General features: G+C 39.5%; 1 protein-coding gene across 1 annotated transcript in view; it reads right to left on the bottom strand.

Moving 5' to 3' along the window:
- The window catches only part of LOC136877753 (histone-lysine N-methyltransferase NSD2), a 386,665-nt gene that overhangs the window by 59,319 nt on the left and 314,618 nt on the right, over positions 1–12,728 (bottom strand). Inside the window, exon 21 of the mRNA XM_067151960.2 lies at positions 11,554–11,705. Coding sequence (XP_067008061.2) covers positions 11,554–11,705 — 152 coding nt within the window. The remainder of the gene's footprint in view (positions 1–11,553; positions 11,706–12,728) is intronic.

Here is a 12,728-nt window from a genome sequence, read left to right on the forward strand (position 1 = left end):
GTAAAGTACCTTCAGAATGGACAAAGGCACTATTTGCACATATCTATAAGCAAGGGAACAGGAAGGATTGCAACAACAATCGAGGTATCTCATTAATTAGTATACCAGGCAAAGTGTTCAATGGCATCTTGGAAGGGAGGGTGCGATCAGAGGTTGAGAGGAAGTTGTATGAAAACTAGTGTGGTTTCAGACCACAGAGGGGCTGTGAGGATCACATTTTCAGTATGCAGCAGGTTAAGTGAAAAATTCTACGAGAGGAATAGACAGTTATGTTTAAGGTTCATAGATACAGAGAAGGCATATGAGAGTACCGAAGGGAAAGTTGTTCACCCTATTGGGACACTATGAGATAGATTAAGGGTGGTTTATTAAAATCAATCAAAGCAATTATGTTGACAATTGGGCTACAGTGAGAAATGACAGTAGAATAAGTTCTTGGTTGAAGGTACTTACAGGGATTCACCTTTATTGTTCAAAAAGCCTGCAAAAGCCTGCAGTCTAATATCTTGGAACTTGAAACTGGGTGCAATGAGTACGGTATGAAAATTAGCCTTTCAAAGACTAAACTGACATCAGTAGGTAAGAAATCCAAGCGGATTGAATGCCAGATTAGGAATACAAAGCTGGAACAGGTAGATAATTTCAAGTATTTAGGATGTGTGTTCTCCCAGGATGGTAGTATAGTGAGATTGATTCAAGGTGCAGTAAAATAATGCAATGAGATCACTGTTGTGATCAACATCATTCTGTAAGAAGGAAGTCAGCTCCCGGATGAAACTATCGTTACATCGGTCTGTTTTCAGACCAAGTTTGCTTTATGGGAGTGAAGGCTGATGGACTCAGGATATCTTATTCATAAGCTAGAAGTAACAGACATGAAAGTAGTGAGAATGATTGCTGGTACAGACAGATGGGAACAATCGCATGAGGGTACTCGGAATGAGGAAATGAAGGCTCTGTAAGGAAATAATAAACTTCATTTTTATCCGTATTGGACTGAGATTTGTAAGTTAGTAATGAAGTAGATGGATCAATCATACGCATAAACTGACATTGGTGGTGGGGTCATTTGAGGCGAATGGGGGAGGAAAGGTTACCTAGGAAAATAATGAACTCTGTTATGGAGGTAAGAGGGGTAGATGGAGACCAAGATGATGATGGTTAGACTTCGTTTCTAACAATTTAAAGATAAAGAGATTTAGAACTAAACGAGGCCACAGAACTAGTTACAAATAGAGGTTTGTAGTGGCGATTCGTAAATTCACACAGGCTTGCAGACTAAATGCTCTGAAAGGCATAAGAGTCTACAATGAAGATGTAGTGTATTTACGCCAATAATCCCTGCATATATTTTTTTTTAAAATAGTGGCACAAATTTGGGGTGTGCGTTTTATTTGCGTCAAGGTTGGAACATGTTCCTGGCTCACCTAGTTTTAGATGTTAGGTGTACAGTTATGCCTTGTATAACGGCTGATGAAATAAAACTGTCCCCATATGTCATATCTAAGTGGAAAAATAAGCAGATTTTTAATTATAAACTGCCTTTACATTTAGGGGCTGCCTGGCCGAGGTAGTAAAGGCGTGCTCGGTTCGCCCAGAAGGACGTGGGTTGGGTTCGAATCCTACCCCAAAAATGAGTACCAGGTTAATTCCTGGGCAAAGGCGGTTGGGCGTAGAGCTAAACACTCTACCCTATCAAGTGCCTAGGTTATGGATGATGGAAGCCTTTACCTTCCTCCGCTCAAAGGACCTCCGTGGCCTGTACGGAGATGACTTTTTTTGCTTTGCTTTTACATTTAGAAAAAATTGTATCTTACAGAGTAATTTAAATTTAAAATTTCTCCGCGTTACGATAGAACGTGTCTTCTGGAAAGTGTAGGGGTAGCTTTCCACACTTTCACTCACTTCGGTGTGTCTATAGTGTGTTTTATAGTTGCTAAGTTCGAATGAAGTCATAATTCTTTCCTACTCAGCGTTTTCAGGAATGCCACAATATCACGTTGCAGGCAGTGTGCGGAGAAGCAGAATCTGCGAACACTGGCGATGCCGACAGTTGGCGATAAAGCATGGCTAATTATAATCAATTCGTACTCAAACAATATTGTCAATGCATATGAAACTGCATTTTTTTCCTAATTGCCAAGTCCAGACGGATTTACGGTTTTAAAGGAGATGGGATCACTGTACTGTTTATAATGGAGATGTTAGCGAAACTTGCTCCCTTCTTCATAGGAAAGTTCAATAAGCCACAATGTTTTAAAGGCGTCGGGCACTGAGCAAGTACAAGGCATGTATAAATGCAAACAGTACAGGAAACAAAAACAAACTGCACACGGGAGCCAGCATAATTTGTCCTTGTGTTTGAATCATGTTCTTTTTCTTTTGCTGCATGAGGTTATGTTTGCCAGTGATTTATCCAAGTGCATTATTTGAATAATGTAAATGAACCTTGTTGGTTACATTTTGGAAATAGTTCTTTCCATGGCATATGAAAGGTGGTTTTTTTTTTTTTTTTTTTTTTTTTTTTACTGTGAATCAATGTTAATTACATGCAGTAGTGGGTATTAGAATATTTTGTGACTTGGCAAGTGTTGGCATATTTGAATTACAAGTTGGCGGTTAATTTGAAATCACGTAATAATGTGGTTTTACTATATCGCAAAACGTAACATCTGAGTTCGCTGGTGTGTCTGTTTCAAGTGTTTACATTGCATGAAAAGAATTATCCACCACCAGTTGTGTTACTATCCCAGTAAAAACAGACAGCGTGAGAAGTGTTTTAGACGTGGAGTGTGACGAATTTGTAAGCAATTTAGGAGAGAATTCTAGTAATGCAAGAGACAACGAACCTTCTGATCTAAAGGGAACCGAGCCTACTGCAAATTCAGATTAATGAAATACCTGTCACGTAAGTAGGCCTACTTGCTAATTTTCATGGCATTTTATAGCAGTGATAATGCACATTTATCATCTCAGGCAAAGCAGCTATATCCGTAAATGTTCATATTTGGGTAATGACCATGTGGACCTTGCGGAGTGATATGAAATATTGCTTTATCCAGCGTTACTTTTTTGATGGAAGGAATTTTAGTTCATTTCATTTTTTCAAAATGAACCTTCCTAAAATCAGGGTGCGGGGAATATTCGCATAAATACGGTATGTACGTATGTAGGTAAGTTGGGTATTGTAAGGTAAGGATGCAGTGCAATAGAATCAGGGTGTGCAGCGTGCGTCTTCAAGGCGTAGCCATCCAAGGTTAACAAAAGACTGGGTAACGTGATCTGAATATTTCAAAGTACATGTAAATCTTACATAAGCATTCTGTGCATGTTGTAGTATATCTCAAAGTTGTGTTTTCGCATCTTTGTAAACTATGTCATAATAGTCAAATATTGGAAGAACCAGGGTTTTAACTAGTTTCTTCTTTAAACTGAACAAGAAAGCGAATTTGAAATTATTTAAAGTGTGCAACACGGCAAAAACTCGTCAACTCACAGATATTGTATGATCCGATTGTTGGATGCGCTTGTGAACGGTTGGCTGTTGAGAGAGCTCTTGCATTATTGTAGTGAAAAAGTAGTTAAAACCTATTGAAATTATTTAAATTTTGTGTGTGCGTGTTCCACTTAGTGCTACTTATATACTGGTGTTTAGTGCTTGTTGGTAGAAATTGGGAGTAGTGTTATTTATTTGAATTTTATAACAGGTAATTCATTTGGTGTTCAGTAGATTACGTTTTCTAGGTTAAGTAGGATAGCTAGGTGTACTTTGTTTTGAATTTAGGTTTAGGAAATACCTTAGGTAATAATATTAACTTTTTAAAACAATATTTCTAAATATCTGTAGGTTCGTTGGTATATTACTTACAAAGGCAGATTATCATAAGGAGTTGTAACTCGCTGTAATTTCCGCTGCTACTTTTCCAATATTTCGTACAGATATCCGTTCAAACTATCACAAAGGTAATAATTTATTACATTAAATAACATGATAAGCCTGTAAACATAGATTTAAAGAGAAGTTAAAGAGAACTGATGGTAATTTCACTGGATAATTACAGTACTTAACAATTTTTTGGATTGTTGACGATTGTTGCTACATGCACATGATAGTTGTGTAAATAAATACAAAGTCAGCCGATTAATTATTCCGATAATTTGTAGTCTTAGTTCCCTGCATATTTTGTAATTTTCACCTTCGTTTATTCATCAAGTAAAAGTCAATAATCAAATTCCTATATCCCAATAATATTGCACTTCACGCCCCCGGTGTGGTCTTGACAGAAATTATAGTGGAAAACCTCTTTATTCTCAGCATTTAAGGACACTCTTATTCTCCGTCCTGCGTAGTAGGGAAAATAATACTAATCCACCAGCGGTAAAAGTTCATATAATCATACTTCAGCAGAAAATTGTAGTGTAGTGGATATACATTGCAGTGTAGATAGAGTATATTTAGATAGTGCCGTATCTTGCCTGCTATATTCGTGTAAAGTTACTTGTTATCTTTCATGTGTATCTATTAGAGCGTAGTACTAATAATAATCTGTCTAAGCATTTAGCTTAGTTGGTAATCTTTGAGTACAGTAGTTCTTGCAAATTTCATTCCTGTTTGTACTTAGTAGTGACATACGGTACCGGTACTGTAATTAGGATACGTCTGAAAGTAGTTTAAAAATTACTGTAGTGTACTGTACAGTAGTATATGAGTAATATTCTATTAGAATTTACTGTGCTTATTTTATTATTATAAAATATTTGTTTAGTACTGGTGTAGTAGAGGTATGTATCCGTAGAAACTCTTACTAAAATTCGGTTTTTGTAATTAGGATAGGCTTAACTGCAGTTTGGAATTGTGTAGTTCTTGTGTATTCCCTTCGATATTCAGTAATTCACAGCAGTTTCTATCCTGTTAGGGGTTGTAGGATAAAAAATAGAGTATGACTAAGTTGTATTGTAGTGTAGTCGTGTATTAATTACCTTATTGTCCTATGATCCTTGAGTACTACCCCAGACAATATATCCCTCTGTTCATTTTTTTTTTTTGCAAATAAGTTATTTTATTTTAATTTTTTCCCCGTAAAGAATGGTAAAGGAGCGCGAGTGTACGAACTGTGGGTGTGGCGAGGCATTGAGGGGTATGAGGGAGGAGTTGGAGAGTTTGAGGGAGATAATTAGGATTCTCACAGAAGACAGGAAGAAAGATACGACTCCTCAATGTACACGTTACAGTAGGTGTGCAAGAGGGAGGGGAAGGAAAGGGGGAGTTGTAGAAGACAGGTGGTCTAATGTTCTAAGAGGAAGAAGATTGCAGGCTAAGAGCTCTATTCAGGATCAGAATTCAGGACAGGTGTCTGTGCGAAATCAGTAAAAGTCACTATAGGCAGAACAACAGAGGGAAGATGAGGGACAGGGAACGGTTGCTGAGATGTGTTGAAGTAGGAGGAAGAGAAAAGGTAGAAAAGGGAAATTTAGAGTAGAGGATAAGAAAAGACAGGTGGAACCGGGTCATGGGAAGGAGAAAAGGGAGAAGGAAGTAGCTTCTGCAGCTATCAGGAAAGATAGAGCTGACCAGGAGGGGAGGGGATCAAATGAGGTGGGTAGGGTTGAGGCTCCGGTCATGGGGGATTCCATCGTTAGACACGTGGGGAAAGTGTGTGGAGGAAAGGGAACCAGGGTAGAGTGCTATCCAGGAATTAGGTTGAGGCAGATGTTGAGGAATGTAGAAGAGAGGGAGGAGGGAAAAGAGAAGGTGGTAGTGTTTCACATTGGTACCAACAACGTAAGGCAAGCTGATATAAGTACCAACATAGTTGGAGATGTGTGGGATCTGGTAAATGCAGCACGGGTGAAGTTTAACCCATTTATGCCCAGGTGGGTCGTTTTTGCCCCATCAAATTATTCAGCCAAATCGATCTCCTCTCCCCAATTCGATTCATTATCTCTTCATTCGTGATTCGGTTTATCCATCTCATCTCCAACATTCTTCTGTAACACCATATATCAAAAGCTTCTATTCTCTTTTTTTCTGAGCTAGTTATCGTCCATGTTTCACTTCCATACAATGCCACGCTCCACACGAGTCTTCAAAAACATCTTTCTAATTCCTATATCAATGTTTGAAGTAAGCAAATTTCTTTTCTTAAGAAAGCTCTTCCTTGCTTGTGCTAGTCTGCATTTTATGTCCTCCTTACTTCTGCCATCGTTAGTTATTTTACTACTCAAGTAACAATATTCATCTACTTCCTTTAAGACTTCATTTCCTAATCTAATATTTCCTGCATCACCTGCCTTCGTTCAACTGCACTCCATTACTTTTGTTTTGGACTTATTTATTTTCATCTTGTACTCCTTACCCAAGACTTTGTCCATACCATTCAGCAGCTTCTCAAGATCTTCTGCAGTCTCAGATAAAATAACAATATCATTGGCAAATCTCAAGGTTTTGATTTCCTCTCCTTGGATTTTGATTCCCTTTCCAAATTCCTCTTTGATTTCCTTTACTGCCTGTTCTATGTAAACATTGAAAAGGAGGGGGGGCCAAACTGCAGCCTTGCCTCACTCCTTTCTGGATTGCTGCTTCTTTTTCAAAGCCCTCAATTCTTTTCACTGCAGACTGATTTTTATACAGATTGTAGATAATTCTTCATTCTCGGTATCTGATCCCAATCATCTTCAGAATCTTAAATAGCTAGGTCCAATCAACATTATCGAATGCTTTTTCTAGATCTACGGATGCCATGTGTGTGGGCCTGACCTTCTTGATTCGATCCTCTAAGGTCAGACGTAAAGTCAGGATTGCTTTACATGTTCCTACATTTCTTCTGAAGCCAAATTGATATTCTCCCAACTCAGCTTCAACTTGTTCTTCCATTCTTCTGTAAATAATACGTGTTAAAATTTTGCAGGCATGAGATACTAAACTAATGGTGCGGTAGTTTTTCACACTTGTCAGCACCGGCTTCTTGGGAATAGGTATAACAATATTCTGCCGAAAATTGGATGGGACTTCTCCTGTCTCATATATCTTACACACTAAATGGAATAAACGTTGGCATGCTGGTTTCTCCTAAGGCAGTCATTAATTCAGAGAGAATGTCATCAATTCCAGGTGCCTTGTTCCTATTTAGGTCACTCACAGCACTGTCAAACTCTGACCTCAAAATTGGGTCACCCATTTCATCCACATCAACAGCCTCTTCTTGTTCCAGAACCAAATTATCTACACCTTTACCTTGATACAACTGTTGGATATGCTCCTGCCATCTTTCTGCTTTGTCTTCTTTCCCTAGAAAAGGCTTTCCATCTGAGCTCTTAATATTCATAGACCTAAATTTCCTTTCTCCAAAGGTTTCCTTGATTTTCCTGTATGCAGCATCTAACTTTCCCAGAACCATACAACCTTCAACATCCTTGCACCTCTCCTTCAGCCATTCTTCCTTAGCTACCTTGCACTTTCTATCCACTTGATTGTTTAATCGCCTGTATTCTTTTCTGCACTCTTCATTCCTAGCATTCTTGTATCTTCATCATTTATCAATCAGGTCCAGTATCTCCTGAGTTATCCACTGATTCTTTGCTGAGCTTTTCTTCCTTCCTAACATTTCTTCAGCAGCTCTGACTTCATTTTTCATGATTATCCACTCTTCCTCTATTGTGTTCCTTCAGCCTTTTCATTTAGCCCTTGTGCAACATGTTCCTTGAAAGAATCCCTCACACTCTTTTCTTTCAACTTGCCTTGATCCCCTCTTTTTGCATACTTTCCTTTCTTCAATTATTTCAACTTCAGATGGCATTTCATGACCAACAATTTGTGGTCAGAGTCCACGTCTGCTCCTGGGAAAATTTTGCAATGCAACACCTGGTTTCTGAATCTCTGCCTAATAATAATGAAGTCTATTTGATACCTTCCAGTGTCTCCAGGTCTCGTCCACGTATAAAGCCGTCGTTTGTGGTGTTTGAACCAAGTATTGGAAAGGACTAAATTATGATCAGTGCAGAATTCAACCAACCGACTTCCTCTATCATTCCTTTGTCCCAATCCAAATTCTCCTACTGTATTACCTTCTCTTCCTTGGCCCACCACTGCATTTCAGTCTCCCATCACAATTAGATTCTCGCCACCTTTTACATACTGTATTAAATCTTCTATCTCTTCATTATATTCTTTCGATTTTCTCATCATCCGCTGAACTAGTAGGCATATAGACCTGCAGTATTGTGGTGGGCATTGGTTTGGTGTCTATCTTGACGACAATAATTCTTTCACTATGCTGGTCGTAGTAGCTTACCCGCTGCCCTATTTTCTTATTTGTTATTAAACCAACTCCTGCATTTCCCCGGTTTGATTTTGTGTTGATAATTCGGTAGTCACCTGACCAAAAATCCTGCTTTTCCTGACAACGTACTTCACTTATACCAACTACATCTAACTTTAGTCTATCCATCTCCCTTTTCAGATTCTCTAACCTACCACAATGATTCAAACTTCTAACATTCCACGCTCCGACTCGCAGAATGTCAGTAGCCATCATCAGAACATCATTCATAGAGGGAGAGCTGCATCTCCTCAGGAGTTAGTTACGGCTGTAGTTTCCCGCTGCTTTCAACCGTGTAGCAGTATCAACACAGCCAAGCCATGTTGAGTATTATTACAAGGCTGTACCAGTCAATCATCTAGACTGCCGCCCTTGCAACCACCGAAAGGTACAAAAGCAATCTTGAAACAAGACTAGGGAAATCCAAGATTCGAGAATTTTACAGATTCTGGGCTTCAAGCCCCTTGTTTTACAAGATTCAACTTAAAAAACAGGAAATATTTTGATGTTATGCCTTTGTCAGTTAAAGAGGAAGAAGATTCCTAAGTAGAGTGAAAATGGGGAACAGCAAGTGTTTAGTGAAGGAGAGGTGGATGTTGAAGATGAAAAAATTCCAGAATGAGGTAGTCCTCGTGGCTATCAAATGTTTGGACTTGAGAACGAATTTGGCTGCAATAACAGTCTTTCAAAATAAAAAGGATGAGTCTGGTAATTAACAGGAACATTACAATGAAGATTCAAAAGGGGGAAGGGTACGGGAAAGGACTTTCGGTGTTGCTTGCGTATACTTCCAACTTCATTTCTGTCCACAGAAAGGAAGTCCAACATACATTGAGTGGCCAAAAGTCATGTGAAGACACTGAACGACATGTTAATAACGAGTTGCTGCTCCGCGAGCCCTGAAAACGGCAGCAGTACGGCGAGACATCGACTGTACAAGGGGTTCGAATTGCTCTGGAGGGATCTGGACCATGCATCTTGCACTGCTACCCACAATTGGCCTTGTACTGTATATTTGGTGCATGGTTCATGGAGCGTACACCAGCATCGACAGCACCACAGAAATGCTCGATGGGATAGAGATCAGCAGATCAGGAGGGCCAATCCATGGTCGCAACTTCACTGGAGCGCTCCTCCAACCACCTGCGCGCCACTACAGAGTGGTGACATGGCGCATTGTCCTGCTGAAACATGGCATCTCCATCAGGGTACTCTAGGGCCAGAAAGGAATGCAGATGGTCTGAAAGAATGTTCACATAACGTGCACCTGACAGCGCTCCCTACTGCCGGGCAATGGGGCTAATTGCGACCATGAGAACGTCACCCAGACCAGAACTGAGCCACCTCCCGACTGGACACAACCTTGTTGACATGCAGGATCCATGTACCCATAGCTTCATGGGGCATACGCCACACTCACACGCGCCCATCAGCTCGATATCACTGGAACCTGGATTTATCGGACCATAACACACACCAACATTGCTCCACAGTCCATTGCTGATGTTTGCAGGCCTGTGCATGCCATTGAGCTCGGTGTTGAGGTGTCAGCAAAGGGACACGAGGTGGTCGTTTGCTGATGAAGCTTATGAGGTGCAGTTGCCACCTTACAGTCCTGGTAGAAATGAGTTCCTGACGCCCAACATTCAACTGGGCGGTGATGTGACTCACAGTAGACCGCCCAAGGCCCAGTATGGTTCTGTGGAAGCAACGTGATGTCCGTTCATTTAAACACTTGTGGTTTTCCCATGCGGTGGTTTACGCAGCTGGTAACATTCTCTCTGTGATATTGAAGATCCACCCTCGAAGCTGTTGACACCGGAAACCCGAATTCGCGTGTTATTTTCGCAATGCTAAGATTCATGCGCCAATCATCATCCCATGTTCAAAGTTGCTTAACTCGAGATGTGTTGCCATCTTCATGATGCTAGTGTCTGTGCCAGGCTGCTCAGCTATGCCGCAACACCCAGGGGTCATGCACAGCACATTTTCGAATGGGACACCCCTTCCTGGGAGTTTTGACCACTCAGTATATATCACATTGATGATCCTGGATTTTGAATGTTAAACTAGTAGTATTTCTTGTAATATTTTCTTTCCATGGAATTGCTTGTTGTACTCCTGTTGTTGTAGGGTAACTATGTTTTGACTTTACTTTATCATACTATCATTGCAACCAGGATGTATTTGTTAATAATAATTACAACATAACTCGAAATAAACTATTTTCTTGAGAACCCAAGGAAATAAGATTAAGACAAGGTGGAGTCATGTCACCATTTCTTATGATCGCAGTAATGAATGGGATCCAACAAAGCGATGGTGTCACCAGATGTGCACATAAAATGAGAGTTATGCTGTTTGCAAATGAATATATGTACATGAGGCAATTCAAAACATCAAGATGAGGAACAGGTTAATGCCTGAACAGCAGTAATGAAGGAGTATGGCCTCATTTTTAGCCAAGAAAACAGCGAGGTGATGGTTAAGAAAAGATATGACCAGCTGACAGGATACATTACCGGTACTTTGGAAGGAAAACACCTGAAGATGACAACTGAATTCTGATACTCTGGCAGCATATCAAATACAGGTTCAACAAACAAATGAAGGAGTAACCAATCAAATTCAAGCTGGAGGAAAACTTCTATCAAGCGATTTGAGACACAATATGTAACCAAGAAATACCACTGAAGTGCAAAAAAGGCATCTACTAAACTTTAAACATATTGATTCAGATATTTGGGAGTAAAACTGGAAGATGAAGACAGAGGATCCAAGAAGTTGAGATGATATTTGTTAGGAGTACAGTATGATCGTAAAAATCAGACAACAGAAAAAAAGGAATAGAGATATTAGAAACATGGTTCTAGTAAGTAAATTACAGGACACCATGGTGTCGTTTAGGCGCAGGTGGTAAAGTCACATGCAAAACATGGACGCAAACAGATTACCATGGAAAATATTTAATTTACAACATGAGGACAAGAGACAAAGAGGAAGGTCCCATATTGACGTATAGAAATATGGTAAGGTGCAACATAACAATGAGAGGTGGAGTCTGGAACAATCATCAAAAGTGCTGACCAGGATAAAAGTTGGTGAAGGGGCTTCATATGCTGATTGATTGAATGGAAGCAATGACGCTGGATATGAATGAATGAATGAATGAATGAATGAATGAATGAACAAAGAAATAAGGATGCTGGATAATAAATCATGTAGACTAACTCACCTTTCTTGATGTCTGCCAGAGTTTTGAGGCCCCATCCCCTGCCATCAGTCTTATATGGCATCAGTGGAGGATACTGCCTCTTCTCAAAACACTGGTTTCGGCATTTGTCCCCAGCACCACACACCGCAGGAGAACACTCCACCAACAAGATGCTACCATGAGAAACATACTTAAGTATTTACATCACATGAGATTAGGTTACCAAAATAAATACTAAATCTGAATGCAACAGACATTTTGTAATAGTTCATTATCATATACAAAGAATAAAAGCAGCGGGCATAGTTCTAAACAGTAAGGAGAGCTAAAAAATTTAAAAAAAAAAAAAAAAAGGGAGTAAATCAGGATACTTGGGAAATGATATAATGGGAAAGATTTCTCAACAGCAGGGAGATGAACACGAGAAAGGAATAAACATACACGAGAAAGAACAAATCCGTGACCCATAAAGAAATACAGTTATTAAAAATAACAGTAAAAATGAAGCACTGATGACTTCCACGTGGTAAATTTCAGCATTTTGTAGTGTTTTAAAGAATAACACAGAATTTGATTTAATTGTAATAATAATGTACTGTCTTTTGGTGATATAAATGTGGAATTAAAAGTTGCAGTAGCAAGAAATCTCTCTCTCTCTCATCATCCTCTCAATGGATGATGATTTCCAAAGGTATTGGTCAGTTGTCTCCATCTCTAGCGGTCCTCGACCAGACGTGCTGGACCAAAGAGGTTGAACCCAGCTATATTTTTGATCATAGTTGACAATCGAGTGGAAATTCGTCCACTATCAGTCTTGCAAGGAACACTTCCAAAAATGATAAGTTTTTCTATGCTGTCATTGCCACATCACATAGTGTGCCCAAAGAATTGTAAAACTCGTTTACATACTGATGATAATCTGATTCTGGGGTTGAGCTGGTTTATAATGGAATCATTGGTGAAAAATGCTGCCCAAGTTATGTGTATCACCTGCACATTTCAAAAGAACCAATTTTTCTCAGCTCTCTAGCATGAAGAGTCCACGTCTTGGCTTCACAGAGGAAAACTGAATAACACCAGACTGAATACTACTCTCATTTTCAGTGGTAATGAGACAAAGCAATCCCTCCATAAATGGGACAAATTTGTCATTACATTGTTTGCCATAGCTGATTTTATCTTAACCTCAGGAGCAC

Source organism: Anabrus simplex, chromosome 7 (assembly GCF_040414725.1).
Source record: "Anabrus simplex isolate iqAnaSimp1 chromosome 7, ASM4041472v1, whole genome shotgun sequence".
Classification (NCBI taxonomy): Eukaryota; Metazoa; Arthropoda; class Insecta; order Orthoptera; family Tettigoniidae; genus Anabrus; species Anabrus simplex.